Raw genomic sequence first — 18,403 nt, 5'->3', positions numbered from 1 at the left:
AGCCTGAGCAAGAGCAAGACCTCGTCTCTACTATAAATAAAAAAGAAATTAATTGGCCAACTAATATACATAGAAAAAATTAGCCGGGCATGGTGGTGCATGCCTGTAGTCCCAGCTACTCGGGAGGCTGAGGCAGGAGGATCACTTGAGCCCAGGAGTTTGAGGTTGCTGTGAGCTACGCTGATGCCTGGGCACTCACTCTAGCCTGGCAACAAAGTGAGACACTGTCTCAAAAAAAAAAAAAAAAAGAATTTTATTCAAACATCAGTAAGATTTTGGGTAGGTCACTAGTGTTTTATCAAGTTTCACAGGTATTTCTGATAATGCATGCCAGGGGTATAATTCCTAATAAGAGTAAACATTAAACATATGTGCCCAATTACTAGACTTGGTTTCTTTATTCTTTATATACTAGCAAATGTCTAATAATGTCAGAATAAAACCAGAGTGGTCAGCAAATGAATATAATTTTATGTCCTTGTTGATTCTCAATATAACAGTTCTATTCTCAATATAACAGTTTAATTATTCTTATCAAGCAATCTTAAACTCAAAGTTTATTGGAAAACTAATCTAGCAGCTCTGAGAAATAAATACTAAACACAAGAATAATATTCTAGAAAGATTAAAGTTTTTTTTTTCTTTTAGGAAGGTACAGTATACCGCATATTTTTTTTCTTTTCAGCACACACAAAATTTTGATGATAAATAATATGTTCAATTATATTTTTAAAAATGTACATGCACATAGGCACGGACATCATTGGGAGAGAAAAATCAGAAGGATTAGGAAAGCTACATCAAATGTATTGATTGATGAAGACAAAAAAATTATGAGATATAAAGAAGACATGCATTTCAAAATATTGATTCACTTACATGACTATTATAAGATTCAGTCAAATGAGGTACAATAACTTCAGTATGTCCCTTAGTGCCCATTGTTCCAGAATCTAAGAGAGGCCTTAGATTTGCTAAGCAACGGCTATTTGAAAAGATAAAACGTAAAAAACACAAAAGTGAGTGTAATCATGTAAGCAAAGGACATCCTACCACTATCTGTTGACCTTTTCACATATTGAACCCTTCTTGACTTGAATGTGGTACTGTATGAAACAGATACATTAATATCAAACAATCCATTGATCATTTCTCCCACCATCCACACAAATTTTGTTGTTCAACTTAGTAATTTCTGTCCCTCTGTTCCTCTCTTTCTACTACGTGTACTACCAAATCTTGGGCTTTGTTAACTTTTATCTCTAGGCTAATTCTTAATGTGTTACCCTTTCTTCTCTTGCTTTCTATTTCTTCATTGGTTATTTTCTGACTACAAGTTCTACCCCACTATATCTTCTCAATGTTTTCTTTATCACAAAAAATATTAACCTTTCTATATACTTACAAGACCTATATTCTACATACTGTAATTTCTTCAAGTTTTCTTTTTTCCTCTTTTACCCAAGATTGCAAACTTTTCCCTACATTTCTCAACTGGCAAATTTTCCTCTGCTAATCCACCTGCTCTAGTACCCTAACATTAAGGAGTCACATAAAGATGTCAGAAAGATTATGTATGGTGCACACATTTAAGTCATTGACTCATCTACTTATTTAACAACTATTTACTAAATGACATCACGTGTTGGGTATTGAGGATACAGTGATGGAAAATAAACGTCCATGGATACATGATTTACTAAGGAAACAAACATTAAATAAATATGCATATCAATACAAATAAGTGCTATAAAGGTAAAAGTATAGACTGCTGTGAATGATCATCATAGGAGGATCTAATTTAGAATTTGGAATTTAGAAATGTGGGCTCAAACTGAAAGGATGAGGGGAAAAAATTCTAATCCAAGGGAAGAATAGAAGGTAGGTAGATTTGAGGTCAGGAGTTTTAGACCAAGAAAAATAGAACTTTCTGAGAATAAAGCATAGTATGTGCAAGTTCCTGAGATAAAAAAGTGCTGAAGGCCTTATGGGAACTGAAAGAAGTCATGTGTGGCTGGAATAAAGAAAATCAGGGAGGATCAGGTAAATTTTAAACTGCAGTATTGGACATGTGGCAGTTACTCTATGGAAAACATTTAGGCTATGTTACAGATTTTGAATTCTATCCTAAGTATTGTATTATAGGAAATCACCAAAAGGTTTGGGGTTTGAAGAGTACCACAAAAGGAACATAAAGAACAATCAGAAAATTCAGTAATTTTTCAGTAAGTAGCTGCGGCAAATAGAAGTAAAAACAAAAGACTTAAATTTTAAGAACATACCTATCTACGTATCTCCTGGCTTCCACGTTATCTAATGCTGTAATAATTATATCTTGTTTAGTATAGAATTCATCATTGTAAATGGTCTCAGTTGCCGGACATACTTTGTTCAGGTGTGCATCTATCTTTATTTGAGAATTTATTTTCAGAGTTGCATCTGTGGCAGTGTAGCTCTTAGGTTTCTAAACAAATAATGAGAACAGAAGGAATAAATGTTAAACACAAAAAAATGAACTATGTTTGAACTTACACATTCTTATCACTTTATTTTTATTTATTTATTTATTTCAAGACAGAGTCTCACTCTGTTGCCCAGGGCTAGAGTGCCATGGCATCAGCCTAGCTCACAGCAACCTCAAACTCCTGGGCTCAAGCGATCCTCCTGTCTCAAGCCTCCCGAGTAGCTGGGACTACAGACACGCACCACCATGCCCAACTAATTTTTCTATATATTTTTAGTTGGCCAATTAATTTCTTTCTATTTTTAGCAGAGGCGAAGTCTCGCTCTTGCTCAGGCTGGTCCCAAGTTTTATCACTTTAAAATATATATATGAGGCGAAAGTAATGAGATCAGTTTGTATTTTTGGTTTGTGGAAATTACATTCATTGTAGTCACACTACATTGTAGTCACACTACATTGTAGTCACACTACATTGTAGTCACACTACATTGCACATTAGTCCAAATAATTCACACATTTTTAATAAAAATCTAAAACAACCTCTATCTCATAGTTAAGTGCTTTAGAGTTTTAAAAATAATAGGTAAAAGTCCAATTAAAGTTTTTTTCCTAGTAATGATGTTTAACTTGGTAAGTACCTATAAAAAAATAAGAACACATTCAGTAAAATATTAGAAATCCAGACTCTACAGAAAATAAGCTGTTAGAGGTATGGGAGATTAACATTTGGTACTAAAATCATTTAAAATTGTTACTAATTCTGGGCAGAAATATTTTCAAAAATAATTACTTATGTTTCAATTTTATTAAAAAATTGAGTATAGTTAGTTTCCCCTTATGTACAAGAGATATGTTCCAAGATCCCCAAGGATGCCTGAAACTGCAGGTGGTACCAAACCATATATATATGATGTTTTTACATATATGCCTATGATAAAGTTTAATTTATAAATTAGGCACAGTAAGAGATGAATAATTAGTAAAATAGAACAATTATAATTTTTATTAAAAGTTATGTGACTGGGGTCTCCGTCTTTCAAAATATAGTACCTTATTGTACTAGACTGTACTAACCTATTCTCAGACCATGGTTTACTGCAGATAAAAAACTGTGAAAAGTGAAACTTCAGATAAGGGGGACTACTGTACCCAAAATATAACTCATTCTTTTCTTAAAGATTTAGGCATCATTATTAAATCACTAGTGTCATTTCAGGTGTTATCAAAGTTCATTTATATTTGCTTTGATGCTAAATATCTCTAGACCATTCTATTTGAATCCATGCATTTAGTTTTAATGGTATTTCTGTCTCTTCTCACATTGTTAGGCTGACATGTTTCATTTCTCAGTATTCTCAGATTACGAATAAATCAAAACTTTGTTAGAACTCAGTAAAATAACAATGAACAGGACTTTTTAGTTTTGTAAATAAAAGGCACTAAGCGAATAAATTTTGTGATATTTTAGTTCATAAGAGACTCTGTTATTCTGTCCTTTACATTTGGATAAGTGAGGCAACTAGGTTAACTATGCTATGCTACATGCCACTGTTAGTTTCTGTTCATGACATTCCTAAATTTAGCTTATTAAGATTGGCAATGAGTTGTTGAACAATAAAGGGGAAAACAATTCTAAAGTAAAAGCAACTTTACTTGACTAAAACTGCTTCTTTTCCTGACTTAAATATTTTGATCTCTAAAAAAAGACTGAGAATAAACATTTTACAATAAAAAGGGATTTTAAATAGTCTTAACAAAATCAAAAAAGCACAAAAATTCTAAATGCTAAACTTTACCTGTTTTGTAACAAAGACCAGAAAAAAAAGACAGTGTCAAATTTATGATCCATCAAAACTTCAAATTAGAAAATCTGTTTCTATATACTTCCTTTCTAAAATTAAATATGTAAACATACCTTAGTGATGACAAAGTGAAAAAAATACTGCCCATGTTTCACAACTCAGATTTTAATATCCAAAATCAATGCAAAAATCAATATTCTGCTTTAAAATAATTTCATATTTTTCTCTTTTGTCATTCCCATTATTTGATAATTTGAGAGATTCTAAATAAAATAAAGGACATATTATGCTTATTCTAACACTATAGTCTATTTACAAAAAGGAAATTTTTTGTATAATATAGATTTAAAAAGACTAACTAGCAACATACCTGTATGTGATGAGGACGAAACAGGAACTGTCTATTTAAGTTGGATTTTTCGATCAAGTCAGGATCTGTAACTGTAATCTAATATCAAGAAAATAGCTGAAATTATATTACAGATAAATTTTAATCTACTTGACTTTGCTCAGTATGACTAAAAGAACCCCCCAAAATTATTCTAAATTATTTTGGCTGGTAACACAAATTTTGTTTATAACACAAATATTCAAAAGAAATTACCAATACTACTCTTTTATACTTATATCTAATTATACTTAATGTTTAGCATAGGAATGTACCAAACAGAATAACTCCACTGCAATTCATGTTCAAAACTTTTTTCTAATTATTTATAACAGAGACTAAAAAAGATCACTATCACCTTTTAGAACTAAGTAATGAAATACAGAGGAGCTAGCTCTTCTTTCTAAACTTGATATTTCTTCTTAATCTCAACTAATTTGGAATTATTGCTTGCATGTTCCAATTGGAAAGGAACTCTGGCTAAGGCAGAAGTCTACAGATCTCTGGGCAAGCTGCCTGTTTTTGTAAATAAAGTTCTACTGGAACACTGGGAACACTGTTGTGACATTTATTGTCTATGGCTGTTCTTGTGCTCCTAGGAGCAGAGCTGAGTAGTAGCAGAGATGGTCTGCAAGCCTTAAAACGTTTGCAATCTGGTCCTATAAGGAAGTTTGCAGACTTCCATTCTAAAGGATGCAAGAAGAAAGTAAACAGACCCAAGACAATCTGAAGAGTATTCAAAATACATTTGTCATTTAAGCTAGTATTTTTAAACAAGATTTGCCTAGGTGTAGTGTTTCTCAGACTGTGTTCTACTTGTTACATGTTGATTGGTATTCACAAACACATTCATTTTCTCTCTTTTTTTAAGAGACAGGGTCTTGCTCTATTACCCAGGCTAGAGTTCAGTGGCACAATCATAGCTTACTGCAGCATTGAACTCCTGGGCTCAAGTGGTCCTCCTCTGTCACCTTCTGGAGAAGTCAGGACTACAGGTGTGCACCAACATGCCCAGGTATTTTAAAACAATTTTTTTTGTAGAGATGGGGTCTCAAACTCCTGGCCTCAAGCAATCTTCCTGCCTCAGCGTCTGTAGATGCTGGGATTACAGGCATGAGCCACTGCGCCCAGCCCCCATGTTCATTTTATTTTAGCTGGTAATTCCCTGATACTTTCAACATTTCTGTATAATTATGTTACAGGGTGTCCCTTTTAATAGATTTTAAAAGAATTAAATAGAAAATATCTTTTAACACAAAAGCTTAATAATTCATAATTATGATTACTGATATAAGGCTTTTTCCTTCTATCTCCTCCAATCCTACTTTTTATTCTCTTCTGTTTTTACCTTCTACTTGATTACATTTTCCTTTTTTTTAATTTCAGCATAATATAGGGGTACAAATGTTAAAGTTACATACATTGCTCTTGCTTTCCCTCCCCCCTCAAGTCAGAGCTTCAAGCGTGTCCATCAGCTAGACAGTGCACATCACGCTCATTATGTATGTATATACCCGTCCCCTCCTCCCCCTCCCTCACACCCATAAATGTTTTGTTGTTTTTTTTTTTAACATTTTGGTTACATTTTATATCTTTGCCTTTCCCTAGCAAGGATTTGAGGTATGCCCTTCCCCTCCACACTGTTTTACCACATTCCTCAGATGTGGATCTACCCACCTAACCCCCGAATCCCTGGTGAACACCACCACCCTTTGAGCACCATAGTGTTAATCAGTCAGTACCAATTTGATGGCGAGTACATGTGAAGCTCATTTTTCTGATCTTGTGTCACCTCACTTTGGATAATGGGCTTAAACTCCATCCAGGATAATATAAGTGATGCTAGCTCGCTGTCGTTTCTTAGAATTGAGTAATATTCCATTGTAAACATATACCCAATTTTAATAATCCAGTCATGAACTGACGGGTACTTGGGTTGTTTCCACATCCTTGCAATAGTGAATTGTGCTGCCATAAACATTCAGGTGCAGATATCTGTATAATAGAATGCCTTATGCTCTTTTGGGTAGATGCCTAATAATGCTATTGCTGGGTCGAATGGTATTTCTATTTTTAGCTGCTTGAGGTATCTCCAAATCCTTTTCCACAAAGGTTGCACTAATTTGCAGTCCCACCAGCAGTGTAAGAGTGTTCCTGCCTCTCCACATCTTCCACATTCAGCATTTGTTGTTTTGGGATTTCTTGATACAGACCAATCTCACTGGGGTTAGGTGATATCTCGTTGTGGTTTTGATTTGCATTTCTCTAATGATTAGAGATGTTGAGCACTTTTTTTTTTTATATGTTTGCAGGCCATTATTCTGTCTTCTTTGGATTACATTTTCTTGATTCTTATTCCCCCCACACCCATAAACTGGTCTGGAAGCCAAATGTCTATTTTTATGTGGCTATGCTTGAAATTTTAACATGCACATGTGATTTAAGATCTAATTAATTAAAATTTCTATCCTACTCCTGAACAATGTGAGACTATCTGAACTATTTAACTTGGAACTCTCCCCCTCTGCTTTCCATGTTACCAATGAACATTTTAGTTACACTTATTTTTAACCATCCCACTTGGTCACTATTTTAATTAAAGGCTTTTAAAACTCAATGCTTATTGGCCGGGCGCGGTGGCTCACGCCTGTAATCCTAGCTCTCTGGGAGGCCGAGGTGGGCGGATCGTTTGAGTTCAGGAGTTCGAAACCAACCTGAGCAAGAGCGAGACCCTGTCTCTACTATAAATAGAAAGAAATTAATGGGCCAACTAATATATATAGAAAAAAATTAGCCGGGCATGGTGGCGCATGCCTGTAGTCCCAGCTACTCAGGAGGCTGAGGCAGCAGGATTGCTTGAGCACAGGAGATTGAGGTTGCTGTGAGCTAGGCTGACACCATGGCACTCACTCTAGCCTGGGCAACAAAGTGAGACTCTGTCTCAAAAAAAAAAAAAAAAAAAAATCAATGCTTATTTAAATATAAGAATCCTGTCAAATGCCTCTGCTTACTCTTTATGAACCTCCCACATTATCTAGTAGTTCTTTCAATAAGAACCAGTACATGGTAATCATTAATCATTTTACTTGTTAGATATCTGTACTTTGCCCTCCCTCTTGAAAGATAACTTAGCTGAGTATAGAAATCTAGGTTGATGGTTATTTTCCCTTTTTTTTTTTTTTTTTTACCTCCAAGGTTCTGCTTGAGGTTATTTTCCCTTGAACTATGAAGATATGCTTCTATCGTCTTCTAGCATTTACTGCTGATGAGAAGTCTATTATGCAATCTTTTTTTTTAAATCTCTGTCTTTGATTTGTTTGGAACTAGTTTATCTTTTCAATCTAAAAAGATTTGTCTTTCTTCAGCTGTGGGAACTTTTGTCATTACTCATGGAATACATTGCTTCTTATCCATTATCTTTATTCTCTCTGGAAATTCTACTAGACTTATGCTGGACTTTGTGAGTACATCTTTCATTAAAAAAAGATGTCTTTCTATACTATATTCTAGGTACTAATATTTATCTTCTACTCATCTATTCTCACTTATATCTGAATTTTAAGATTACTGATCATACAGAAATTACTTGGCTTTTTGTAAAAATTTCTAGTTTAATGCTCTATCCTTAAATATCGATACTTCAGATCTAGGCAGTCAAATAGACCTCAAAAAAAGGGGGCAACGACAGAAATACATACTTTTAACTCTCAGGAATTTATTATCTTACCATTCCTTTCTCTTTGTTTGTGCCAACACCAAGTAAAGCTAAATTTTTTAACATTTCACAGCCTATGGCTCCACACCCTACCTATGGAGGAGAAAAATGGCATATATCAGATTAAATAACATGACTATTTACTTATTAAAGAGCAACTTCATCTTACTTTTCTTCAAATGTTTATAAATATAATTTTTTAAAATAACTTGAACATTGGTTACTCATTTTACTTTGAAATATTTAATAGCTTTATTATACTATTTCTCAAAGAAAAAGTATAAACCAAATAAAGAAAAGCATAGTATTTACAATTCCTTTAAATACAAGACATTTAAAAATTCCAAATGAACATGAAACATTAGTACATTTTAATGAAAGATTCCTTACTTTTAGACATTTCTTAAAACTCATTTGATGAACAGAACTAAGACTTCTCTATTATCATTTTTACTTGAAACTGATAACAGATTCCATATGCATTTTTAAAAGCTCATCAATAGCTGATTTTCAAAACATTTTACAAATGATCACTAAAAATCAGCAGTATTTTCAGAATTGATTATAATAGTAAAAAACAAATGTCAGAAACAGAAGTTTTACGCTTCCTTGTCAATGCACTAAGACACTTAAGAAAGACAGAATTATGCCTATATTCCTTCATTTAGTGAAGAAAAAAACAAAATTGAACCCCACCAATTTTTAATATCGTTCTAGAAAATCATTTAATGTACAAAACTATCATACTCATATTTTTATTTTAAATGTATTAATTCTTTAGATCAGAGGATGCCAAACTCTTTCTGTAAAGGGCCAGACAGAAAATATTTTGAACTTTGCAGGCCATTTTCTGTCATAGCTACTCATTTACACTCTACTCACTTGGATTCATATTTGTTTAATACATTAACTCAATATACAATAGCAGTTTGAAATACTACTTATTCTCACAATTATTCATACTTACTAAGAAGATATTCAAATTCTGTAGCTTCTGACACAAAGTATCTCCAATGCAGGCTCGTAAGGCATCATATCTATCTCCTCTGAAGAAAACGAGGTATACCGAGGAAACAGAAGGCACAGAAAACATTAAGATTAGTTTCATTATGGTTAATACAAATTTAATGTTATACTTTAGAACAGAATGCTCTTTAAGAGTTTCCCCTAACCTATTAGATGAACTATCTTATTTGAAAAAGAGAAAGACCCCATAAAGAAATCAGTGTTTCCATTTGACTTAACAGGATAAGTCCAAATGATTTAAATGAAAGTGACTTTATTTAGAAAAAACATTTTTCTAAGCCAGGGGTTTTTAAGAAAAGTTCTTTTAAAAAGGTTATGGATGGGCTTTGGAGTTATTAACCCATTTAAATTGAAGGCACAGCTTTGGGTAATGTATATTTTAGGGAGAATGAATCTCTAAACTTTTATCAGATTCTCAAAGAGATTTATGACTCCAAAAGTTGAATAATGACTGATACAAATAAAGACTGCAGATGGCGATATTTTTCATTTAATATCATTACAGAATGCTAACCATTCTCGTGGTGTACAATTTAAAACTCTGTATTCATTACTTATAAAATAAGAAAGAGACACAGCATTATTATGATACTTAAAATGACCCTTTAGTAGAGAAGAAACGACTACAAAAGTAAATGAGTTAGAAGAAAACATATATAAAACAAATGCATGTTTAGACAAAAACTTTTTCACTCTATTTGGCTCTCATACAACTAAGAAAAAGCAACAGAAATTTTAGTATTACCGTGGGAGAAATTCTTCACGTTCAGGTTTGCCTAGGAATTCGACAATATCTGCTGCTTCAAGATATAACTTAAAGTAGAAGATTAAAAACACAATTTATTAAGTATAAGACTTCAATTACTATGAAAAGAAGTTCTCTTCTACAATCATTTAATAACTAAGGGAAAAATGATGAAAATGCCAATTCAGAGCAAAATAATATATTAAAAATATAATTTTTAAAAATACAATATACAGTACTATATTCTTTCATTAAAACAATAGTAAAATCTGAAGAAACTTTTAAAAGATATATAATTTGATTCATGTCACTTAGTCATCCGAAAGATGATATATTTTAATTTCAAACCCAAGGAAATTTCATCTCCAAATCTGTTTTTTGTAACTACATAAAAACTTTGGAGGCCTCAATTTCAGCCACATCTGAATAATTTGATTACTTTTTGAGAAGAAAGTACCTACTTTCTACTTATTTTCCAGCCTAAATAGATCATATGTCATCCAAAACTACATATACTATGGGGAAAATGATCTAGTTTCCTACTTTCCACAATTTTAGCATATTAAAAACTACCAATTAGTTTTTTCTTTTTTTTTTTTGAGACAGAGTCTCGCTTTCTCGCCCAGACTAGAGTGAGTGCCATGGCGTCAGCCTAGCTTACAGCAACCTCAAACTCCTGGGCTCAAGCAATCCTCCTGCCTCAGCCTCCCAAGTAGCTGGGACTACAGGCATGAACAACCATCCCCGGCTAATTTTTTTCCATATATATATTAGTTGGCCAATTAATTTCTTTCTATTTGTAGTAGAGACAGGGTCTCCCTCTTGCTTAGGCTGGTTTTGAACTCCTCACCTTGAGCAATCTCCCCCCTAGGCCTCCCACAGTGCTGCCCGACCCAAACAATTAGTTTTAAGTTAATGAAAAAAAGAACTTAGTTTCACTCTCATTTTCATTTAAGTAACTTATGTGGTTAAATTTGAACATGATCAAATGCTTATTTATTTATAACATAGGATCTATATTAATAACAATATTTTATCTCTCATGATATTAAGTTATATCTAAATCAGACTTTCACTAATGTATTCTGTTTAAAAATAAGTCAAAGAATGGACCAGCAAAATAACATTATGTGGGTAATTTTAAGAATATAATATGAATGTTATATTCAAAATTCTAAAGTGTTTCAAAAAAGAAAGTGCCTAAAGAGAGTGTCCTCTGTCAATTATTCCTTTTGGTACAGAAATGAGGGTTTTTATTCCATTTTGTGACATTTTTATCCTATATTCCTGAAACCTGTACCATTCCTATGTTCTCCACCTTTAGAAGTTTATACCTAGAAAGGGGCGCTGAAGATTCATGATGGCGAAAGATTCTAAAGAACAAGTTCAAGAGTTCTGAGAGCCTAAGAATGCTAAGATAATAGTACTAGAGAACAACGAACTATACAGATAGAAAATTCATTGCCTTACTCTCACAGCTGAGAGAAATACATCTGAGAAAGCAATTTTGGGTTATATATCTCAATAGCCTCAAAATACAATCCTGTTAATTTCAATTACAGAAATAAGTTTTAGGCGAATATTACTTGTATCTCTCAATCATCAAAAAATATTTTAAGGTTGCTTTTTAAATAGATTAATTAATACTAGATAATAATATATAACACATTCATTTTATGAGTGAAGAATTCAACCTAAAATTTATAAAACATTAAAATTCAGAACTAACCCACTGGCACAAAGGAGAAAACTTTCCCGTCACAGCTTTCAATACTTCTTGGCTGGCAACACCTCCTACTGCTGCAGCAAGTGGGGGTAAAAAGCCTCGAGCAGTCCAAGAGAGCCAATGCACGATGTCAGCATTTACTTCAGGCTGAAACACACGTCACGAAAGACAATATTAAGAGTATTCACATAGTGCCCTTAAAATTTCAATGACTAAATGTGAGAATTATTAGAACTCAACTTCCAAAAAAAGCTACTCAATTTCCCTAATAAATAACTTTTAAGTCAAAAACATCCAAATCTCATGATGAAACACCCATTTGCATATTACTTTATGTAGTGTTTCTCTTTACCAGTACCTGCCCATTTTTGCTTTCAGACTCTAGTCAACCCAAAGCATCACTTAGAATTAACCAGAATATCTATCATTTATAGTTTTTGTTAAAGTACAGTTTTGTGATGCCAGTCATACTTACAAACAACCAGAATTTAAAAAAAAACATTAATGAAATACTACAGAAAAACTTTGAACCTAAACTAAAATAAATAAAATGATTCATAAAAAATAAGAAGAAGCTATCAGTTTGTGCTGGAAGTGGAAATAAAACTGCAATAAATAATGACACAATACATTGTTAAAAGATAAAGTTCTCAACTATGTTTGAAAATTCAAATTATGTTACTAAAAATAAAATTAATTACCATTATGAGGAAATATTGGATTTTGGAGCTACTGTTTTAGCATAATTTCTTGTACGTGAAAAAGATCTTTTCACGAGCTCTGGTATCTCTTTTTCTATTACTTAAACATCAGTAATCTTAATTTTAATCTTAAACTTCAAGAAGGGCTCAATTCCCAAAATCCTCTGTGAACAATAGTTTTTGTATATTTAGGAGCGAACAGGGGAGAGTTTTTATTACTACCAAAAATATCTATGATACAAAAATTATAAATATCTACTCCCTATTCCACTCCTCCATTTCAATTTTCTGTATCTCATTATTTTCAACTATTAAACACCAACCTCAACTCAGACAGATTATGATTTAAGTTGTGTCATGTTTGAATGTAGAGATGTTGGTCGTGATAAATAATAAAAACAATGATGAGATGCTAATTGCAGTTAGTCTGAATGAGCAAATACCATGCCAAGCTTTATACTAAGCCCTTACATAATCTTCAAAATAATCCTAGGAAATATAATTTCTATTATATAAGTAAGAAAATGGATTAATTAATTTATTCAAGATTTTACAGCTAGTAAGCAGTGAAGCCAGTATGCACATCCAGAAAGTCCAACTTCACAGCTTTATTCTTATCATTAGGTTACACTATCTGAAGTTCCTATTATTTTTTTAGTAAATAAACATCCAAATCTTGATAATCTTTTGGTTATCCTAGGCTATAGACAACAGCCTAAATCTAAATTTCCCCACACAATCTCTAAAACACAGACATACCTATAAGAAAAGAAATAATCTATAAGGATGCAGACCTTATATGCGGAAAAATAAAAAATAATAGTTAAAATATTATTTTAAAATTAAAAAAAAAAGAAAAGAAATAAATTGACAGGGCTGTAGCATTGCTAGGAAATAGAGAATATTATAAACTTCAAATTATTTGTAAGTGGAGAAACAGATACCAAACTCCAAGATATCTCTGGACATCACAGTACTACGTGCCTACACAGCAGAAAGTATGAAGAGGTCACAGAAAAGAGAGTGAAAGGCCTAATGGTGACAAAGCACAGTCAAAAAATATCTAAAGAAAAAGAAAGACCCAAACTAAGTGCAAAAAATACTAAACACAGGCAGGAATCTGACAGATCTCAGGCCTGGCTATAGTGAAAGAACTCTGTGAGACAGACAGATGTGAATAGAAAGGGAGAGACATCCTTTGATAAAGCTAAAGGGAGGGAAGTTAAAGATATGGCAGAAATCAAAGAGGCACACTAACAAAACACACTAACACCTCTCCACCAAAATAAAAGTCATCTGTTAAAGAAATCTGTTGTCAGTACTCAAGAGAAGAGAATGTTATAAAAGCAGGAATCTAAAAAGTACCCTAAATCCTTACTCTGTCCAAAAAATAAGCACAAAAAGCAGTCTACTATACAAAGTTGAATCAAAAAGCAGAAAATTAGAATCAAAACAGTGCAGCTATTGAAAATTTCCTCCCAAACTAATCACAAATTAGGTGAAATTTGTTGGGAGTGAATTATATATTCTTAAAAAGCTCTTGGAGATGGAAGAAAAAAACAACCAAAAAGCACCTTCAATTAGGAATTTAAAAACTAAGAACAGAAATCATCCATTCTACCCCTCCAAAAAAGGAAAGAAATAATTCATAAAAGAAAATCTTAATCTATATACTGAAATGGGTTCACTGTGTATCTGAGAAAATTTACCAAATGATCAACTCGGAGATATAATCTGATAAAACTGAGATTTCACATATGAAGACAAAATATACAGAGCCTCAAGGCAGAAAGACCAGATTATTATTCGTAAGAGTAAAAAATTAAGCTGGCATCTTAATTCTCAATAGTAAGATACAAAGTAAGATATCAGTGAAGAAAGTAATATCCTAGAATTTTATATCCAGCCAAGCTTGTTTTCAAGTATGAAGGCCATAGAAAAAATTTGAAACACACAAAAATTCAAGGAATACTAAAATCCTGAGTTCGTTCTACACTGTAGAAACTCTAGACCAAACCAGATCTCAACACTTAAAAATCACAGTAATCAAGACAGAATGACACTGGCAAAAAGATATCAGTATGAAGATAGTAGCGAGTACAAAAACAGACCTACACATATACGGGCAATAAATTGTTGACAAAGATGCTTTCACATTTCACTAAGGAAAGAATAGTCTTTTCAACAAATGGGTTAGAATTACTGGACATTCACATACAAAAAAATGAATCTTGCTCTATATGTTGTACAGTATATAAAAATGAACTCACAAAATTGTGCACAAAATTAGTATATAATCATGTAGACTGATCTGTACTTTGCATTATCATGTCTTGATCCATACTTTGCATAACACACAGAAATGAAATTATAAAATGACAAAATCATAAATCTTCTAGATGAAAACAAAGAAGAGCTGTGTGATCCTGCATTAAAACAAATTCTTAGAACAAAAAGGCACAAACCGCAAAAAGAAAAACTGATAAACTGAACTTAAGGGAATATTTGTAAAACACGTATGTGACAAAGGACTCTCATCCAAATATAAAGATATTGCTTTAGAAAAGTCATCAAAAAAAAATAAAGATATATAAAGAAGTTTCACAATAAGAAAATAAAAAACCTAACTAAAAAATAGGTAAAGATTTGGAAAGACAGTCTCTTTAATAAAGAGATAGGAATGGCAAATAAGCACCCTAAAAGATGCTCAAATTCATGGCCATTAGTGAAATACAAATTGAAACGGCAAGACACTACACACGTTAACATGGCTAAAATTAAACAGACAACACACAGTGTTAGAGAGATACAGAGCTACTGAAACTCTCATACATTTCTAGTGAGGATGCAAAATGGTAGTTACTTTTTAAAACAGTTTGGCGGTTTCTTATAAAATTAAACATATACCTATCATATGACTCTGTAATATACTTCTAGATATCTCCACAAGAGAAATGAAAATATATGTTCACATCAAAATCTGTATACAAATATTTGTAGCAGCTTTATTCTTAACTGCTCAAACTGGAAACAATCCATATGTCCATCAATTGGTAAAAGCACAAACTGTGGTGTATCTAAAAATGAAATACTATTCAACAATAAAATGCAATGAACATGCAACAACATGGACACAACTCAAATTCATTACACTTAATTAAAGAAGCCAGACTCAAATGGCTACATACTATATTATTCCAGTTATATGACATTCTGGAAAAGACAAAACTATAGGAGCTGCCAGGGTTTGGTTGTGGGCTGGGGAGATGATTATAAAGAGGCATGAGGGAACTTTTTGGCATTATGGAAATGTTTTATGTCTTGATTGTGGTGGTGGATATATACCTGCACACTTTGAATTCATTGTGTATACCTGAATTATGCACAGAATTTTGTAAAAGGTAAAATTTACTTTATGTAAACTATACCTCAATAAGCCTAATAAATCCTTAATCACATCCTTCTGTTTAAACATAGACTTCAACAATCTATTTCTAGCTTTTCACATATTTTCTTTCTCTAACCACTAAATATGCAATAAAAGATCTTTCTTCTTTTTTTTTTTTTTTTTGAAACAGGGTCTCACTTTGTTGCCCAGGCTAGAGTGAGTGCCGGTGCATCAGCATAGCTCACGGCAACCTCCAACTCCTGGGCTCAAGCAATCCTCCTGCCTCAGCCTCCTGAGTAGCTGGGACTACAGGCATGCACCACCATGCCCGGCTAATTTTTTCTATATATACTAGTTGGCCAATTAATTTCTTTCTATTTATAGTAGAGACGGGGTCTCGCTCTTGCTCAGGCTGGTTTCAAACTCCTGACCTCGAGCAGTCCACCTGCCCCGGCCTCCCAGAGTGCTAGGATTACAGGTGTGAGCCATGGTGCCGGGCCTAAAAGATCTTTCATTCATGGCTAGTGAGTCACTGCTTTCAGTACGTTTATTTTTTTCTTTGTGTAATTATGTACATATATGAGATCAAAGCTTCCTACCACTGATGTTAAGACTGTCATTTCCCCTTTATTTTTATAAAATAAGAGCAAAATGACATCCTTTTCAAGTAATTATACAAACACTGCTATGTTGACAGCTGCTTAAATGAAACTGTTGACTGGCACACACAGGCATCATAACATGAAAAAATCATTTTCTAGATGATATATTCAAGTCCATCTGATATGCAAAACACAAGAGATGTAAACGCATAATGTGTAAAAGAGGTGATTTATAGGAAAGCTGATGACTTATTGAATTTAACTGTGTTAACAAACTAAGTAAATGAGAACAAAATAATAAAAAAGGATACTAATACCAGTAACAACAGCATCAGCAGCAAATAGTAATTACTATGTCACATGGCATTCTAAGTGCTTACAAAATTAAATCATTTTAATGTTCATAACAACCCAATGAGGTAGGTTAACCCTATTTTACAGATTTATAAACTAAAGCAGAACGAAGGAAAAAAGAGTTACAGAGTCAGTAAGTAGCAAAGCTGGGATTTGAAGGATAAGAGAATATTAATATTGAACATTTATATGTTATAAACTAATTTTTTAACAGCTATAACTGAATATTCACCTTCTCTTCCAAGGTTTCACTTATAGTTGCTGCCAGTGTGAACAGTTCTTCTGAATCTTGTTGGCATCTGTGATTCAAAACAAAGCAACTTACTTCTATTTTCTCAATTGCCATAAACAGTAGGACATATTCAAAACTAAAATTTCAGGTCCAGCTAATTTTTTCTATATATTTTTAGTTGTCCAATTAATTTCTTTCTATAGAAAGAATTAGAGACGGGGGTCTCGCTGTTGCTCAGGCTGGTCTCGAACTCCTGACCTTGAGCAATCCTCCTGTCTTGGCCTCTCAGAGTGCTAGGATTACAGGCCACTGCGCCAGGCCGAAGTTGTAGCTTTTAAAGGGTTCAAAGTGGAAAAATTCATGTTTAGTATGATTTCACTTCTGTAAACCAATCTCTTCACTCCCACCAGGAAAAAGCAGAAAGCCGTAAGGAATGTTTTATACAGTTTGGTGTGTATATACTAGTATTTCAATTTCAAGGACCTTAGCTACTTTAAAAAAAAAATTATAGTTTTTGAAATATTACTTTTATAAAAAGGAAAATAGTTATTTTTAAACAAAAAACATTACCCAATATTTGGCTTGCGACTGTAATTCTCCTGAAACTGGTCCAAGGCAAGCAGAGCTGTGTGAATCTGTAAAGGTGCCTATTGAGAACATTAAAAATTGTCAAATATTTACTGAGTGCTTATATGTGCTGGGCACTGTGTTAAATACTTTTAGAGCACTATTTAATTTAATCCTCATCATAAACATATTAGCTTGATACCATCACTAACTCTATTTAACAGATAAGAAAATTAAGGCTTAGAGAAGCTAAATGAGTTGACTTTAAGGCCATAAGACTACATTTAAGCAATAGCTACCAGTTTCAACTCCAGGTGGTGTGACTAGTGTTTACTAGGTTATCCATATGAAACCTGGAGTAATATCTAGCAACAGTGAGAAAACAATTGTACAAGAATACCAAATCCATTTTCCTTATTAATATTTACAAATTTGGAAACTGTTAATTCCTTCCTTATCATAAAATACATTATGGTCACAAAATTATACCTAGTGATTTAAACAAACAGAATATATGCTTAAAATTTTTTTTGTAAGAAATCTGTATTATACAGAACTCTACACGGTTGAGAAACTTTTAATAAGGTCATCTTTGTATGAGTTCTTGAAATCATCTTTTAATTATCTAAGGTAGTAAATCACTATAAAAGTAAAACTTTTCTCTATTATTCTAACATTTTTTCCATGATACAA

General features: G+C 32.8%; 1 protein-coding gene across 1 annotated transcript in view; it reads right to left on the bottom strand.

Annotated features, from left to right (window-relative positions):
* Positions 1 to 18,403, bottom strand: part of UBA6 (ubiquitin like modifier activating enzyme 6) — a 67,736-nt gene that overhangs the window by 19,172 nt on the left and 30,161 nt on the right. Inside the window, exons 12-20 of the mRNA XM_020284242.2 lie at positions 17,714 to 17,790; positions 17,144 to 17,210; positions 11,870 to 12,013; positions 10,141 to 10,208; positions 9,337 to 9,415; positions 8,382 to 8,462; positions 4,637 to 4,714; positions 2,283 to 2,464; positions 880 to 985 (exon numbers count right to left, since the gene is read on the bottom strand). Coding sequence (XP_020139831.1) covers positions 880 to 985; positions 2,283 to 2,464; positions 4,637 to 4,714; positions 8,382 to 8,462; positions 9,337 to 9,415; positions 10,141 to 10,208; positions 11,870 to 12,013; positions 17,144 to 17,210; positions 17,714 to 17,790 — 882 coding nt within the window. The remainder of the gene's footprint in view (positions 1 to 879; positions 986 to 2,282; positions 2,465 to 4,636; positions 4,715 to 8,381; positions 8,463 to 9,336; positions 9,416 to 10,140; positions 10,209 to 11,869; positions 12,014 to 17,143; positions 17,211 to 17,713; positions 17,791 to 18,403) is intronic.

The sequence above is a fragment of the Microcebus murinus genome, chromosome 26 (assembly GCF_040939455.1).
Source record: "Microcebus murinus isolate Inina chromosome 26, M.murinus_Inina_mat1.0, whole genome shotgun sequence".
Classification (NCBI taxonomy): Eukaryota; Metazoa; Chordata; class Mammalia; order Primates; family Cheirogaleidae; genus Microcebus; species Microcebus murinus.
The sequence above is the reverse complement of the archived record's forward strand: the minus strand, read 5'-3'. Positions and strand labels throughout refer to the sequence as shown.